The 18,269-nt window shown below is 33.8% G+C and overlaps 2 protein-coding genes across 2 annotated transcripts; one reads left to right on the forward strand and one right to left on the reverse strand.

Annotated features, from left to right (window-relative positions):
• Nucleotides 1-1,428: 1,428 nt before the first annotated feature.
• LOC130808659 (la-related protein 1C-like) lies at nt 1,429-7,604 on the reverse strand. Its single transcript, XM_057674113.1, has 6 exons — nt 7,036-7,604; nt 3,164-3,773; nt 2,973-3,090; nt 2,777-2,867; nt 2,490-2,561; nt 1,429-2,398 (listed from the first exon to the last, which is right to left on the reverse strand). Exons 1-6 carry the CDS (start codon nt 7,411-7,413, stop codon nt 2,237-2,239), a joined length of 1,431 nt encoding a protein of 476 aa, XP_057530096.1. The 5' UTR covers nt 7,414-7,604; the 3' UTR covers nt 1,429-2,236.
• A 9,082-nt stretch (nt 7,605-16,686) lies between these two features.
• LOC130808437 (uncharacterized) lies at nt 16,687-18,269 on the forward strand. Its single transcript, XM_057673915.1, has 2 exons — nt 16,687-18,028; nt 18,151-18,269. The coding sequence occupies exons 1-2, from the start codon at nt 16,687-16,689 to the stop codon at nt 18,267-18,269; spliced, it is 1,461 nt and encodes a 486-aa protein (XP_057529898.1).

The raw sequence follows: 18,269 nt of genomic DNA on the forward strand, positions 1-18,269 counted from the left end.
GCACATACTTTGACGTGGGTTTAGGCCTCAATATCATGTTTGGGTTTGGTATGGTGAGGTGGCAGTTTACAAAGGAAAAATTTTTGTTGGGGATGTCAATAATGTGGATGTCAATGAGGATGTAGATCGTGTTGATGAGTATGAGACAAATGAAGAGAATGTCGATGAGGATGTAGATCGCATTGATGAGATGATGGAGGGAGTCGAGGATGAGTTAGGAAAACGTCCTCTTGTTTTTGACTTGTTGACAAAGGCTTCTCAAAAGCCTTTGTACCCTGGATGTACAAAGTTCACCAAACTAACAACCGTGTTGACAATTTTCAACATTAAGTCAAAGTTCAATCGGAGTGATACTAGTTTGACGATGTTATTAGAAGTGTTAGGTGAGATGCTTCCTGATGGAAATGAACTTTCAAAGTAGACATATTATGCCAAAAAGCTCATGTGTCCATTCGGCTTAGAGTACCAGAAGATTCATGCGTGTCCGAATGATTGTGCATTGTATTGGAATGAAAATGAGAACTTAGAAGAATGTCCTAGGTGTGGGTTATCGCGTTACAAGCGTAAAGGGGCTCGGGATGCTAAAGGTCCCCCGGCTAAGGTATTGTGGTATCTTCCAATTGTATTTGGCAAAACAGGGCAAGTGCAAGGGGTGAAGACCGACTATGGAAAAAAGAATCAATCTTTTGGAAGCTTCCATATCGGAAAGATCTACAGGTTAGACTTTGTCTTGACGTTATGCATATAGAGAAAAATGTATGCGATGCCATACTTGGGACGCTCATGAACATTCCAGGTAAGACAAAGGATATAAAGGCCGTGCGAGATTACTTTGTATGTAAAGGTCTTCGTCCAGAGTTGTGGCCACAGGTTATGGTGAGTAAGAAAAGAAATATAGCTGAAGAACTACGTGGTAGTGACAAGGGAAAGGGCAGTAAGAAGAAGATGAGTAATGTTAAAATTATTTACCTCCAACTTGCTACACATTGTTTAAAGTAGCGAAGCGGGCATTTTTTGAATCTTTGCATGTTTAAAGTTCCGTTAGCGTACTCATCCAACACACTGAATCTTTTTTTCTTCCAAAATTTAAATCCCAATGGTGGGGAATCAAAAAAACCTCAAATTATTTTTTTTTTCTCTTTGAGTGAAATTATTTTAGAAAATTACTTTTTGCACCCGATAAATAAGAAGTTAATATTAACCCAAACAACTTTTTTTATTTTTAAAAAGGCTTTTTTTATTTGTACATATATTTTAATATATTTTGAATTTTTTTTTTCTAATTCTACATAATTAATATTCAAGAAGTGGTGAAGAAAATTTTTTACTTCATTGATAGGATAAATTTTTAATATTAAAAATTCACTTGCAAAGAAATTTTTATTTCCATACCATATCTTAGTATCCCACAAAATCAAATGCCACATAAATCACTCAACCAAACAGTATCACCCAACTTTATACCTAATCTACTTTCTAACTATTATTAAAAAAATCAAATATGTACAAATATCTTTAAAAAAAAAAAAACATGATCTAAGTTCTAAGCAAGAGTTCTCTTGATAGAAATAATTATGTACCACCATCTAACTAAGTGCATACATTTGTAGTCTCAACTCTCATGCACACCTTATAGATTCCAAAACAAGAATTAAATGAAACTAAATCATCTGAATCGGTTTACGACCAGCATCTTCGAACAAATACTGACTTCATCACCCATCACTATTTTCAGAATTTGCCGAATCAGATGACTTTCCAGACGTTCCATTCTCAATGAAGCCGGAGGGGCGTCGTCAAAGAGACATGGAAACTAAATTCTCCAATCAAAACTTAAGGCACCAAAACCAGCAGTAAACAGGGCAAAGCTGATTTCATCATACTCCACCGGAACCAAAAAACAAAATAAAAAAAAAACACACAATAGTTCCTAAATGTCTGGCATAAAGTCAAAACTACAAAAAAGAATAATATAAACAAAATTTTTTTTAGGAATCTTCTCCTGCAATCTATTTTTTCTGTATACTATCTTTTTTTGATTTTTTTTTTTGGGTTTTTTATGATTTAATGTTTTTTTTTATATACATATGGTCCTTCCATTCTGCAAGGCCATTGTTAGCAAACTAAGTGATTAAGATGAGTGAATGTTTAATGTTGGTTTTCCATGTCCGTGTGATCATATTATATATGATAAAATGATCCTCACACGGCAAAAGAAAAGGGTGGATGTAGGAGATCAATGCTGAGTTGGAGTCTCCCCATCCTTGACAGTAGCATCAACATCAGATGATTGAACCTTTTTGGGATAATAACGCCCTAATAAATATGGCACTTGTAACTTGATCTCGGGGGGCAATACCCATCTTCTCCAATCATAATAATATCTGAGTTTATCACCCTGCAATCAGAGAATCAAATGAACATGAATGAACCAAAGTCCAACGATGACCCAATATACACAACACAAGAAAATAGATGGTAAGTATTACCTGTAATTCGATAAGAGTCGAATGGCACAAAGCATTCCTTACATGTTGAATATCCTCCGTCAATTTCTTAACCTGAAATAACATTAGTACAACAAAAGTGTAAGAAAGTGTAAGAATGGAGTGAAAAAACATTGGTCATTGAGAAAAAAAAATACATACATGACACACCCAATTTTTTCATGAACTTTCAAGTTTCAAGTACAAAACACCACAACATGAAAATTGAAGATCGATATGCAGAAATAAACCCAATGAACATCGAACAAAATTGCTTTCAATGAACTTACTTTTTTAAAGCTTGCAATTAATTTAACAGAGATCCAACCATAATCATCCATATTTTCCCGCAGAAATAGGTCTGTGATTAAATTTTCATAACTGTCACAGAAATAAAGTAAGATTCCAAAATAAATCAGTAAATGATCACAAAATCAACTGCTTCAGATAACTTTAAGCAATAAGATGAACTTCCCACATAAGTACCTAAAGTAATAGTGTATCTGGTCACATATAGCAGCATACAACCGAGATATTGGAACAGGATAAAACACAGGCCAAGGAACATATGCGGCAAAAGGTGGGTGATTCCACATTGGATAATCTGAAACACAAAAACTAGTCAGATGTATACCAGTACGAAAGCCCTCATATCAACAAGTAATCAGCTAACTTACCAGCCATCCCCATAAAAGGCCACACAGGTCCAGGCAGAGAGGGCGGGGAAATGGGAAGAGGAGGGATCATGACAACATTCCTAGGCGAAACTCTTGGTTGTGTATTAAAGTCTCTACCATTAAAACTCCTTGAATGCTTCCAATCATGGTGCCCGCGATATTGGTCTCCAAGACTTCCCCCATCATTCTGAGGTGATCCATGGCCACGCCAATTTGACCCACCATCTATCCTCCTGAATGAGTTACTTTGTGAAGGTTGAGCCCCACTTGCATTCCTAGAAGTTGAGTCCTTATGACCATGGTTTTGAATGTTAACCCTACCAAAACAATTAGAACCACCACTAGCACTAGGGTTTGAGAAACTCTGATTCTGACTATATGAACCTTTTGCTGGTGATGAAGATGGGTGAGAATAGACACCATTTGCCTGAGGGTTGCTCTGACTATCAGGTTCATTAGGTTTTTGCTGTGCAGGTCTTTCATGGTTAGACATCACATTATGGTTCATATTACTAGTTGTAGGCTTCTGAGATGTTGAAAAAGATTGCAACTGCCATTGAGATTGTACTGGTGATGCTATTGACAATGATGGTGATTCAGTTCCAGTTACCTGAAGTAATTTCCACAACCACAACATAAAAATAAAGACAACGAAATCATACCCATGATCTTTGGTTTCCCAGATTACACAACCACATGCATCAATACGCGAAAACATTCAGTTCCTCCATAACAAATACTACAATTAGGCCTCATTAGCATCACCATAAGTGCAAGATATATACCAAGAACTAAAGAAAAATGTTCGGACATGTGAACCGAGGATTTTTCAATCAAAATTGACCTTCATCAAAACTGCAGCGATCCTAGAAGAGATAACTCAATCGATATAAAGAGAAGTACAGATGACATTGTTTTGGTAATAAGACCAGAAAAGGAGTAAGAAAGAGATGAATGTAGGAAAATAAAATATACTATTTTCCTTATTTTAGGAAACTATGATTGTTCTGTTACTATTAGTTCTATTTTTAGGCTAGTGACTTATTAATGAAAGGTGTTCCTTATATTAGAAAAAAAAATATTTTGTTATTATTAATTCTATCTTTTTGCTACTGACTTACGTATAAATAGAGGTGTTACCTCTCAATAAAATAATACAATTTGAGTATTCAAAAATTAAAACTAAATTCTGCATTATTAAATTCTTTAAGGTATAACAGCCGATAATTTCCGATCAACTGGACACAAAAAAGCGGTTTCGCATAAAAAATAACTTATGGGTTCAAAAAAAATGGCATTCATGTCGAATTAAAAAAAAAAAGCAGTGGGAAGGTCGGAAATAACCCACTTGTAACCCACCATCCAACTTCCTCAGCCCCAACTGCTGACCACCGTCCAACTTCCTCAGCCCCTGACCTTACCCTGAACCCTAACCCAAATTATAGTATGATTTTTCTTTAGACATACTAAAAAATTTGTGAAATTAAAATTGAAATATTTACTATTAAGTGTAGATATTACTAATTAAAAATGAAGGACAGTTTAGGGGCGGATCTAGTGTAATGTCAGGTCAACTTAAATTATGAAAAAATTTAATATTAATAAGTGGAGTTAGATGAGTTGGTAAAAGCAGAGGTCATTTAATAGGAAGGATAATATTAGAAGCTGCCACTGATATCTGAAGAGAAGAAAGTTGGAGGTGAACTTGAGTTATTGAAGATGATGAATAGGGTTGCTAGCATGCTCCTGCGATGATATTTAATTAGGCTTAGTTGCAGCCTTGCAGGGTAGGTTAGGTTTTGTTTGGTTACAAATTGAGCCTTATTTTGTCTTGTTTTCGATTTCTCTACTAGATGATGTTATTTAATTATTTTTATTATTATATATCATATATAATAATATATTAATTATAATAAATTAACAATAAATTCAATTTTAATACGCTGAATTTTTTAATTTTTAGAATAACATTTTAAGCGCGATTATAAAGAAAATCATTATTAATTCAATTTATCGTACCATTCAGACCTCAAATTACTTTTGGAAATGACTTTTTGTGGTTTAGTGAGATAAGGTAAGCCTTAGATATTACTAGAGCTGTTTAAAAGTGACTCGACTCGAAAATCCGAATCGAAATCGAAAGTAAACCGATTCGAAATTTTTGATTTATCGAACCGACAGTACCCGAACCGAAATTGTACCCGAATCGGTTGACAACCGAAAATGGTAAAACTGAACCCAAGCTGTAACCGATTTTTGTAACCGACACATAACCGTTAACCGAGATTACCCGAATCATGCTCGAAATCGAAATCTATCCGGTTAAAACCGAATTAACCCGAACAAATTTTAGATTGAATTGCTGTAAACCTGAACCAATTTTTAACATAAAAGTATGATAGACTCATATTCAATCATCTTATTTATTAATCTAATAAAGTGTTAGATATTTTAATAAATTAAATTTTATAAATACATGATTTCCTATATTTAGAGTTAATAATCAATGGTCAATGTTTATTTAACTACTTTAATAACGAATTAGATAAATATTGATAGAATTTTATAATTTTAATTTCCGGTCAAACAAGTAAAAGTAACAAAGTAATAATGATTACTAATTGATTTGCATTTTAACTATTTTGCTTTAAATAAAGGGAATCTTGTCATCAATTAAAATTGACTAACAACTTAATTTGATATTGATTCGATCGATAGTAATTAGTAATACATAGTTGAATTTTACTTAAAAAAAAAACTCGAACCTATCTGTACCCGACAAAACCGAACCAATTAGTAATCGATGACAACCCGAGACCTATTGACACTCGACACGAATTTCAACCGACACCGAACTGATGCTAACCTGATAGCTTGAATAACCGATCTCCAACCAAATCGTGACTAACCGACTCGACCCGAGTGAGACCCGTTGTAACACACAGCCGAAAAATAACCGATCCGAAATACAATCGAACCGAATAACACCCGTCCGAAACCGATCCGATCACCCGAATAAACACCTTTAGATATTAGTATAAGTTTTTTTCTTATGTTATTTTGACAATCAGAGTAGGAGTAGTTGATTTTTTTTGAGTTTTTTTTGGAGTGGGCAAGGTTATTAGAATTAGAATTTTACCATTGGAATTCTACATAGGATCGTTAACGGGTAGGATCGAAATCGAAAGAATCAAATTGTTGAGTCATATAATTATATAAATATGCATTAGTATGCTTTGGATTAATGATTATTATCAATTATATTTATTCATTTTTTAAGTTTTAAGGTGTGGATAAAAATTTATTACACTTTTTCAATTAAGTTTTGAAAAAGAATACTTTTAATAATTATTTTGAAACTCCAAATCAAGAATATATGAATGTTATAAAGGTATAGATATAATTAATCAAAATATAAACATTTATATATAAGTGAAATCAGAATTATATTTAATGGTATAATAATGGTTAAGTTTGTATTTTTTTTCTTTTAATTTTTTTCTACATAATGGCAATAATACATTGCTTTCAAAATCTATAAATTTGACGTACAATTGGCTTATTTAGATCCACGTTAATTTTTTTTGGATCCTTATGGTAGTATATTAAATTACATTACAATTTGTAAAACGAAATTAATTTTAACCCAATAATGCACTCGAATTTATATTTAAAAACATGTTTACGCAATTTAAAAAAACTCATCTTATACAATGTCAATCATCAATCAACATATAAATATTCAAAATTAATTTTATAATAACAAAACCAATTCAAAAAAGATAAATAAATAAATAGAACAATAATTTAACCAGGAACCGTCATCTACGAACAAAAACAAAAGACCGTAAAAATTAATTAGGGTTGCAAACCTGAGGGGAGGAAACAGATCCAAATTTAGATACATTTTTGGATGAATTTGAAGACGAAGACTTGGGAGAAGTTTTGGTGGACGCAGAAAGAGCGGGCCAAACATGAGCAGGGCCCATAACATTTGATACAGGCCCACCATTCTCTGACGGCCCATTAGAATGTATTACGTTCCACGCCAACTTCATGCCTCCACCTGCATTGCCAACATTATCGGAGTTTTCGGGTACCGAGGAACAAATTGTCTTCTCACCATCAATCATAGGTCTGATTATGTTGGATTCTGATCCTGGAACAATCTGAAAACGAGGTGAGGGAGTTTCTGCGGCGGTGGAGGTGGAGGAAGAAGGTGATTGATTGTTGTCAACGTTGTTCGCCATTCAAAAATAGCCAAAAGTAGGGTTTGCAGAATCGAATCTAAATCACTCGGGTGAAAACATATGATTTAGGGTGGATTCAATCAAAGAAGAACAAAAAAAAAAACGAAAATTTTCTCTTTAAATCTAAGAGTACATGAACGAGAGAAGAGGGGAGTTTGTTATTCTTTGAACAAAAACGAGAGAAAAAAGGATTTCTTGCTCTCGTCCCTTACTCGGAATGTTTCGTAGGAGAAAAATTCATTTATATAGTTGTGTACGCACATTTTATATTTCTTGTTGGGCATTTGGCAACTGCCGAGGCCCACGATACGGGTCAAAGTATCACGAAACAAGGAGTCTTTATTAATGACAAGGACTAAGTCGTGCGGTTTTTTTTTAGGCCTAGTAATTTATTTATTTATTTTTTTAAATGTGGATATATAATTTCTAAACTTAAATGATTAATTAATTTTACTCTAAGGCATAAAATGCTAATTTAAAATTTAAAATATCAATTTTAAGAAGTAAAAGTCCAATTTAAAAGTTTAAAAGGGGAATTTCAAATATTTTTTTATCACAAATTTAATGTCTGAGTTATCAAACTTTAAAATTGGAATGAAAAGTTTAAGTTTTAAAATTGGTTATTTAAGTTTTAGAAATGGTCTTTAAGTAATTGAATTTGACAATCGCCTCTTTAGTCTTTAAATTGCCAAATTTCATGACTTAAAATGCTAATTTCAAAGCTTTGAATTCAAGTTTTGGGAATTGATTCTTTAAATTTTAAAATTGATCTTTTAACTCTTAAAATTGACCATTTGGATTTTAAAATTGGTATAGCTGCTCCTTTAGTATAAATGTGGCTCACTTGCAATAGCTGTTCCTTTACTAGTTTGTTGTAATCTTCAGTTTTGACAATAAGACAATTTAAGTCAATTGAGTACTCTGAGTATTAGTTGCAATTGTGTCACCTTGTGTCAAAGACAATCGACTTTCTTGAACCCAGCAATTCATTACCTTAGTTAGTAATAGTTGATTAACACACGCATCCATCTTACTATAGTCCAACCCTAACATTTTGGTATACTTTTTTATTACATAAATTTTTCTGGAAATAAAGGATGAATCAAAATTAAAAGCCAGGGGCAAAGTTTCAAGTAACATTGAAAATGAATGGTCAGTTCAATTCCCACCTACTTTATTATGGAGCAATGTTACAATAAACGCAAGCCTCTTATATATTTTACTCCCTGGGAATAAATCTACTTCTAAATCTTGCATTGTTCAAATTCCTTAGGCATTTCATTATCCGCATCTTCAAATTCACCAAATCACTCTATATTAAAAGGGAATCTTGAATCATCATGTGATGTTGTTGCATCAAATAATAAATTAGCAAAATCATCATTCATCACAAAATTATCCGCATTCAAGTCATCCTTACTACTGTTGACTCTGATTTGTTTTTTTCATCACTAATACCATGGTCATGGTTATGCACTCTCTCCATGGTGAACCCAAGGATCATATCCCTAAAAATGCCCCAACCTATCAAATGATTTTTCATTCATTAGTAGAAAATTGTCGTTTGTAACCCCCTGTTTGTAACTTTTATGATAACCAAAGATATAACTAAAGCTATTTGTATCTTTTACTTTAAAAAATGATAAAAAAAGAAAAACTTATATGTATCTTTTCTTCTGACAAACGATATAAATAATACTTATTTGTATGATTTTTCTTTTAAAGATAAAAATAGTTGTCCAAAAGGCGCATTGCCTTCTCTTTTCACACAAAATAAACAAATAATAGTTCAAAACAAAAAAGTAGTCGCCTCAAGAATGTAGAATGTTGCCTTTGGCTTCAATCTCAAAATGAAATTTCCTTTAAAAAATTCAATCTTACATGTTCTCCATGGCTCATTCTCAAAAGTTATTAGTTTATAAGTTTTCTTCCTTTTCCTTTCTCAATTTACTTTGAAAATTAGGGTTTTGTTAAGGTTCATCTTAACACTAATTTTAATTTAGATTAACTTTTTTTTTTTCAGCTTATTTGTGAAAATATATAGAGTAATGAGTATCACGTATAAATATTTGCTAAAAAATGCTTCTAGGAAAAACGTTGACTAAGACATCGTTTTTAACACCTAATGGATGAAAGTCGTGTTTTGGTGTAACAAATCTAAAAACATTGTCTAAGACAACGATTTTACTAGTTCAAGGAAAATGCTATCTCAGACAACGTTTTTCAAGAACAGTAAATTTATTGTCTTAGACAGTGTTTTTACTTGCCCAAAAACAAAGACAGTAGCTTCTTTCATTTCCTTATCCATTTCCTTCTTCCTTAAACAAACCCTAATTTTTCCAAATTCCCTCTATCCTCCTATAATTTCTTTCCCATTTCAGCTGTAATTAATCGAATTCTTCTCCATTTTAAGTTTTATTGTTGAATTTGATGTGTAAATTAAGGAGAGTATTTTTGTAATTTAGTTATTTTCCATTGAACTTTTAGGGTTTGGATTTCTTGTAGTTGATTATTTTCTTATGTAGGAGTTAAAATTATCTTACTTGCTTCTATACATGATCTAATTGAGTTAATTTTATAAACATTTGAAATTAATGGATTGTCCTTTAGTAGAGGTAAGAAAAGGCTCATTCTTATATAAGTGAGAAAGCTTTGAATACATAAATGATATGAAAAAAGAAAAATGGTCCTTAGCATTTAACGTTTGTTTTCGGTATGGCAATGCTACTACCAACATGGTAGAGGTTTTTAATGGTGTCATGAAAGGCACCATATTCGTACCTGTTGCAGCTATTGTTGAACATACTTTTACCATTAGAGCAAGTGGTTTGTGAAGAAAAGGGAGATCTCTAGAGAATGACTTGCTGCTAATCATACATACACAGCCAACATTGAGAGAAAAATATAGGCAAACACATGTAAGGAAAGATATCATAGTTTGGAGCCATTTTACATAAACCAATGGAAAATATGAGGTCACAATCGGAAAAGGTGAACTAAACACAAAGGCGGGAAATATTACATTATTAGCTTTTCAAACCGCACTTGTACATGTAAAAAGGTTCGAGTATTTCACTATTCATGTTCACATGTGCTAGTTGTATTTTCTACTTATAGCTTATCTGAAACTTCTTTTGTGGATCATTGTTTTTGCGCTATTAGTTATATGAGGACTTATGAGACATATTTTAAATATGTGCTTGACTATACTCAACGTAGAGAATACAATGGCCCTCGCTTGATTGCTGATGCTAGTAGAGTACGAACTAAGTACAAGGTCAAAGAAGTGCATAATGAGACAGAGGACCATATTGATAGAGGAGTAAAATGTGGCCTATGCAACGGAACAGAACATAACAGACGTGTACACAACACCAAGGTGATTAATAGCAAGTGTAACAATTTGTTTAATGTTTTAATGTGTATATTTTAAAGTTGAAGATTTCTTTATGTATTTTGACTATGTATTATGCATTTTAATTATGTATTTGATGTTTAATGTTTAATGTTATATATATTTGATTATTTAAATACAAAAATTATATATAAGTTGTTGTAATGAAGAAAAAAAATTATACTCAAGGAAAAACGTAGTTAGAGACAACGTTTTCCTTGAATAGTGAAAATGCTTTCTCAAACATCGTTTTTCTCTCTATTGCCTCAAAACCCAACTTCCAGCCTATTAGGTTTTGAAAACGTTGTCTAAGATAATATTTTTTCTAGAAGCTTATTTTTGCAAATATTTTTACATAACACTTATTACTTTATATATTTCCAAAAATAAGCTTTTAAAAAAGAAAAAATCGATATTAATAATCGAACATTTCACCTATCCACTGTGAATAATCCCACCTTTTGGTTATTTTTTAATAATTTGACCTTTGCACTTAGTTTGCTATTAGCATAACCTTTTATTTTATAATAGTATAACTTTTGTCCTTTTGTTTTCTATCATCATACCTTATTAGTATGCTGACAGCAAATTAAGGACAAATTTTGGTTTATTAAAATATAATCCAAAGTTGTGATTATTTATATCATATGGGTGAAATGTTGGATTATCAATATCATACCCTTTTATATACTTTATACGAAATATGTGGCCAATTATGGTGATTGTGATGTCTATTTTTTTGAAAAAAAGTCATTATGTTTTTGAAAAAATAACGTAAAGTTAACAAAAACAACTTCTATTTTGTATACCATGTGGAAAAGTTAGAAGATTAAGGTCACCACATGAATTATAAAAAATATTTGTCTACCACGTAGAAAAGCCGATAATTCAGGGTTACCACGTAGAATTTCCCTTAAATCTTTATAATTTTTAGAAGCGCATAGGTCAATATATATTAATAATCATTTTGATAGCGTAAAAAATCAAAGTTAACAAGTATAATAGAATAGAAATTCTTCCTTCATTTGATTGTATTCTTTTTTAACGTAATGGAAATAATTGTACATCTTATAGATTCCTTGCCCAATCTTATTCATAATTATGAATAAACCGCCCATTGTTGATGGGTTGATATTGATTATTGATATTTTTAGTAACTAACTATTACATTTTCATCGATCATGCTTAATTTATTCTTATTTCTTCTGTTCTAGTCCACATGTAATCGTCGGGCAGTGTATATCGGGAAATACAATCTATTATTATCCATATTTATCATATGTAAAATCTTACGCAACACAAGTCGGATGCCTATAAGCGACAAATTAAACATTGTAGTCACCTAGACGCACAAAAATGGCAGTTGTCTAATGTTTAGCAACATAAGTCAAATATATCATGTGTCGTCTTCTTGAATTTATATCAAGCTCTAATACGTTGGTTATCCTATTTTTCTCGAAGCCACTAATCTATTGACTCAACAAGCCTTCTCAAATTTGGACTAGGGGCCATGTAAAAAAACAAGACGATCCGTTACTGGCTTTCTCCTTCTTCTTGAGCCTTGAGGGCTCTTATTAGCTGGAAGTCCAAGAACTATCGGCTTCTTTTGAGATCACTTAGATCGCAAAGCTGTTAGAAGAACTTGGGAAGACAAAATTTAAACATATAGCTTTACAAGGCGATACTCAGAATTAGATTTCCACGAACAGAGCAAAGCATATAAAAGTAGATTGTCACTTTACTCGCGACAAAATTGTAAAAAGATGAAAGAAAGGAGCTAAGGTAACACTAATGACAAAGAAGAATTTTTGTATTGATTGAATTGTTTAATACAGATTACAAGAGGTATTCATAAAATACCAAACTAGAGTAAAAAAAAACTCTAACAACCTCAAGGAAGTTAGTTACAAAACAAAACAGAAGGAAACAAGAAACCACGTGCATAAACCACTTGCAATGACAACCTTGATCTTGTGACAGCAAACACGTGCCAATTCAATAATAGAAATATTCGCCTTGGTCTTCTGATAGATGACACGTTCAATACAGCTGTACTCTTCAAATACCCACGTGCCACAGCTGCTCCATTCACTTGCACACATGCCACAAACATAATACAATAAATCCTTGCCATATAATCCTATGTATAGCAACATCCAAAAGTTAAGACTAAGCAAAGAAGATCAACTGCAAAACTCTTCCAAGCATATATCATAATATACCCCCTCAAACTAGGTGTAGGTTTTGTAAACAACTAGTTTGGAAAGTAAGTTATTTAGTTGATAGGAAGGAAGAATTTTAGTTAATATATCAACTAATTGGTTTTTGGTAGGCAAGTAAGTCAATTGAAGTAGACCTTCTAAATTCTTTTCCCTTGTTAAGTGGCAATCAAGTTCAATGTGTTTGGTTCTCTCATGGGAAACAAGGTTTTTAGCAATGTGAATGGCTGAGATATTATCACAATGCAAAGTTACAGATTTTAGGTTAGTGACACCAATCTCTTGCAGTAGTGCAACAACCCAAGTAACCTCTGCAGCAGCATTAGTAATAGCTCTGTACTCTGCCTTAGAACTAAATCTAACTATAGTAGGTTGTTTCTTGGATTTCCAGCTAATGGGAGACTTGCCAAGAAGTACAACATAACTAGAGACTGTTGTGCATTGCTTGCTTGTGTGTGTTTGTTCTTGGTGTTGGTATCTAGCTGTTGAGACCCATACCATGGATGCTAGGTTAGAGTCCATTGAGGAAACCCTATATGGTATCACCCAACTCTTAGCCCAGGCTGGAATAGGCAACCAAAGGAGACCTCCTGTCCACCACCACGAAGACCATTAGGACAGAACAGTGAGGATTGACATAAGTGATTTTGATGGTCAGTTCAACAAGCCTGAAGAGTACATAGAATGGGAAGCAAGTTTGGATAGATACTTTGAGTATAAAAACACCACACCTAAGGGGCAATACAAACTAGCTAAGATCAAGCTTACAAAGTTGGCTGCTATATGGCTCGAAGGTATGCAGAGACAGAGGAGAAGAGACGATAGGCCAAGGATTGATACATGGGATAAACTGAAAAAACATTTGAGGAGGAAATATGTGCCAACCAATTATAGCCATCAACTCTACATTAGATGGAGTACCTTGCGTCAAGGGGGGAGAAGTGTAAGTGAATACATCCAAGAATGGGAGAAACTAATTGTGCTTTGTGAAATAGATGACACAGATGACTTGAAGTTAGTCAAATTCATGGCTGGCTTGAGGGAAAACATTAGAGAACAGCTTATGACTATACCTAATCTTGACCTACAGCTAGCTTTCAACATGGCCCAAACCATTGAGCAATCTTATGCCAAAAGGAAAATGTTTAAGAGCAATCAACCTAAGTCCCCTAAAAGCCTCACACCCAGGAGCAACAGCCCTAGCCCACCCAGAATGCAGAGGAAAATAGAACAGCTCCTTAGTGCACTTGGAAAGGCCACTGTACCCATGAGGAAAATAGTTTGCTTCAAGTGTCATGGCCATGGGCATTAAAAAAATGATTGCCCTAATGCTAGAGTGTTCACTGCTCAAGAATGGAAGGAAATCAGGAAGGATACTAAACCTAAAGTGATGTTGGTAGCTAGAAATGGCAGAATAGAAGAGGATTGGCCTCATGTACCTGAGGATGAACCTGATGGGTCATATAGAGTGAACGAGTCAGGAAGATTGGTCAGATATGAGCATAGCACTGAGGAGGAAGAGTTAGAAGAAGAAATGGAGAGAGTTATGCCAGAGGATGACCATTATAGTTTGATCATAAGGAGGAGCTTGCACTCAGCATTTGAGGAAAGAGAAAGCGATCAAAGAGAAAACATTTTTCAAACCAAGTGCAGGATTGAGAATAAAATATGTGATCTAATCATTGATGGTGGGAGCGAGTCCAATTGTGTTAGCCTTGACCTGGTGACTGATCTTAACCTCAAAAATAGACCTCACCCACATCCTTATAAGCTCAAATGGCTGAATAATAATACTAGTGGTTCCGTGACCAAGCAGTGCCTTGTGGGATTTGCCATTGGGTCATACAAAGACAGGGTTTTATGTGATGTTTTGGATATAAGTGCTTGCCATATGCTCTTGGGAAGGCCTTGGCAATATGATAAGAAGAGCATATTCACTAATACATACACAATTAGACATGAAGGAAAACTCAAAGATTTGATTCCTTTGCCATCTCATCAGTCCATACCATCTACTGTGAGGAATCCTGTTCATTTGATGAGCAGGAAGAGTTGTGGGAAGGAGTTCAAGGGCAATAATGAGGTCTGTGTGTTGAGCAATAAGGAAGTAGACCAAGATACAGGCACACCAACTGAAATTAAACCCCTGTTGCAGCATTGTACTGTTGTGTCTCTGGATGAAATGACTAAGACACCTAAACCTTTCTTACATTTGATCTATGGAAGGAAGCGTGACAGAGAGGTTAAGGGAAAGAAAGAGCCGTATCTGGTATCCATTAAGGAGGACAGTAGCCATACAACTATATCACCTGAACTGAGAAAACTCAAGAATCAGTACAGGGATGTCTCTTCTAAAGGTCTACCACCTGAAAACTTACCTAACAATACCACACAGCACTCATCCCTTCAACGTGTATATAGGAAAAACCCAGTGCTGACATTTACTCTCTCACATGTTAATTTTTATGGCAGGAAGCAAAGGAATACCAAGGAAAAAGCTGAAGGATTGCTAGAGCTGCATCAAGTAACCCAAGAGAATATCAGCAAGACTAATGAAGGATACAAAAAGGAAGCTGATAAGAAGAACATGGGCAGAGAATCATTGAAGGCTGGAGATCTAGTCTGGGTGCATTTAAGGAAAGAGAGGTTCCCACAACTGAGGAGGAACAAACTCATGTCCAGAACAGTAGGACCCTTCCTCATTACTGCTAAGCTTGGTGACAATACCTACCAGGTGGACTTACCTGCAGACTACAATGTCACCAACACTTTCAATATTGGGGATTTGCAGGTATATACAGAGGAACAAGAATTAAGGTCAATTCTTTCCCAAGAAGGAGGAGTTGAACCATATTCGTACCCCTCAGAACATGGTCCAAGCCCAGAGGAACTACAAGCTGTTCCCAGCGGACAAGCTGTTTGTGAATCCGGAGGACGCAAACTTGGTGCAGAATCGGCATTATCTCTAGAAATTCATTATCCGCATTATCAAATTCAATCTTGCAGTAAGTCGTTATCTGCTCCACAACTTGTGTTTTCATTTGTTTTTTGAGCTACATTTTGTGTCTTCTTCAATCAAATTCAATTATTTGTATATGATTATCTGATTACTTGTTCTCAGCTTGTACAAGATCGTTTTAGCTACATTTTTTGACTTTCGAAAAGTTATTATCTGAGAGCTGACTATTTTTTGGTGTTGATTATTTGTATCTGAGATTCACAACTTGTACGAGGAAGGTAAAAATTTTTAGAACTCAATTTAATTTCTTATGTCTGATTATCAAAAAAATTTCTTGTTGGATTCGAAATTGTGATTGAATGATGAGGATTGAGCTAACTATTTTTTTGGCGTTGATTATTGGAATTTATGACGATTTTTATTACACATGTAGATTGTGTTTTGTTGTACGTTGTGTTGTTGTAGGTAAAAATTATGACGTTTTTTATTATCAATTTAATTTTTTGGTGTTCATTACTGAGTTTTGTTGTTTATTATTGGAAATTATGACTTTTTCATTACACATAAATTAGAGCTACACCTCCCACATTCACTAGCAACGCCTTCACCTGCGCTAATTGTACAGCTACTACCTTATTCAACACTATGTTATCAATTTTTGTGTAATATTGTTGTAATGATGTTTAATTTGTTGTAGAATTATGGACCATAGCAACAGACAATGGTTTTTTAGTGATAATCAAGTGGAATATTTAAGTGAAGTTATTGAATTTTTGGAGTTTGCTTTTAGAAATAATAAGGATCAGAGTGTTCTATGTCCATGTTCAAAGTGTGTGAATCGTTTTGATAGGTCTAAAGATGAGATGTTTGACCACTTGGTGATGAATCGTACTATAAAAAGTTATGATGTGTGGTATTGTCACGGCAAATCATTGTCCACAGCTAATTCCGAAAGTGTGAATGTAGTGTTAGAAGACTCTATAAGCAATGCCGAAACTTGTGATGGCGATGATATGATGGCAATATTGAGTGATATTTTTGGGATCCCAACTGAAGTAAAACCTATGAATTTAGAGGAAAATGAAACAACTCAAGAGGTATTTGGTGGTGAACTTCTAAACATTCCTCACCCTGATGTTGAAATTTTTATTAAGTTGATGCAAGATATTGATAAAGAAATGTATCCAGGGTGCAAAAAATATAATCGATTATCTTTTACATTGCAATTATACAATATTAAGTGTAGATTTGGTTGGGTTAACAAATCATTTGATGTGTTGATTAAATTATTAAAAGATATTTTGCCTGAAGTTGAGACTTTACCAAGTTCTTTCCAAGAGTCACAAAAGATAACTGAAGGTTTCGGACTTTCTTATGAAAAGATAGAGGCATATCCCAATGACTACGTACTATTTTGGAAGGAGTATGAAAATGCTCAAGAGTGTCACATATGCCATTCTTCTAGATGGAAGGTTGAAAAAGAGAAGTCTGACAATGCATCTAAATCCCAGAGGAAAAAAAAGAATATACCTGTTAAAGTGTTGCGTTATTTTCCCTTAAAACCAAGGTTAAAGAGACTATTTATGTCATCGAAAATAGCAAGTGAAATGACAAGCCATAAAACAAAGCATATAGATGAGGATGGTGTTCTAAGGCATCCTGCTGATTTGGAATCTTGGAAAAGTTTTGACAAAAATTTTAAAGAATTTAGTATTGAGCCTCGTAATGTGAGATTAGGGCTTGCTAGTGATGGTTTTAGTCCTTTTGCTAGGATGGATAGCAAATATAACATTTGGCCTGTTATTTTAATACCTTACAATTTACCCCCGTGGTTGTGCATGAAAAAAGAAAACTTTATATTGTCTTTATTAATTCCTGGCCCTAAAGCCCCAGGTAATGACATTGATGTATACTTACAACCACTTGTTGAGGAATTAAAAGAATTGTGGGAAGTTGGTGTACCTACTTATGATGCTTCAAGTGAAGAAGTTTTTCAAATGCATGTAGCATTACATTGGATAATAAATGATTTTCCTGCTCTAGGTAATTTGTCTGGTTGGAATATATATGGAAAATTTAGATATTCTTCATAACGTGAAATACCATGCCAAATATCTGAAATATAGTAAAAAAAATTTATGTTATGGACCATTAATAATTTTTAGATGAGGCCACAACATCTATGCCACCTTCGAGAACAGAAGTGTTGAATCAATTGAAAAATATAAGTTTCACTTTAGGGAAGGAGAACATCCCACCAACCGGTGTTCCAATGCATACATGA

This window comes from Amaranthus tricolor, chromosome 3 (assembly GCF_026212465.1).
Source record: "Amaranthus tricolor cultivar Red isolate AtriRed21 chromosome 3, ASM2621246v1, whole genome shotgun sequence".
Taxonomy (NCBI): Eukaryota; Viridiplantae; Streptophyta; class Magnoliopsida; order Caryophyllales; family Amaranthaceae; genus Amaranthus; species Amaranthus tricolor.

Excerpts from the sequence above, each read along its gene's own strand:
- LOC130808659 (XM_057674113.1), bottom strand. The coding sequence starts at position 7,413 with ATGGCGAACAACGTTGACAACAATCAATCACCTTCTTCCTCCACCTCC. Across the intron at positions 3,774-7,035 it reads GATCTGTTTCCTCCCCTCAG|GTAACTGGAACTGAATCACC; the intron begins GTTTGCAACCCT and ends AAATTACTTCAG. Across the intron at positions 2,868-2,972 it reads CAGATACACTATTACTTTAG|TTATGAAAATTTAATCACAG; the intron begins GTACTTATGTGG and ends TTTCTGTGACAG.
- LOC130808437 (XM_057673915.1), top strand. The coding sequence starts at position 16,687 with ATGGACCATAGCAACAGACAATGGTTTTTTAGTGATAATCAAGTGGAA. Across the intron at positions 18,029-18,150 it reads AAATGATTTTCCTGCTCTAG|ATGAGGCCACAACATCTATG; the intron begins GTAATTTGTCTG and ends AATAATTTTTAG.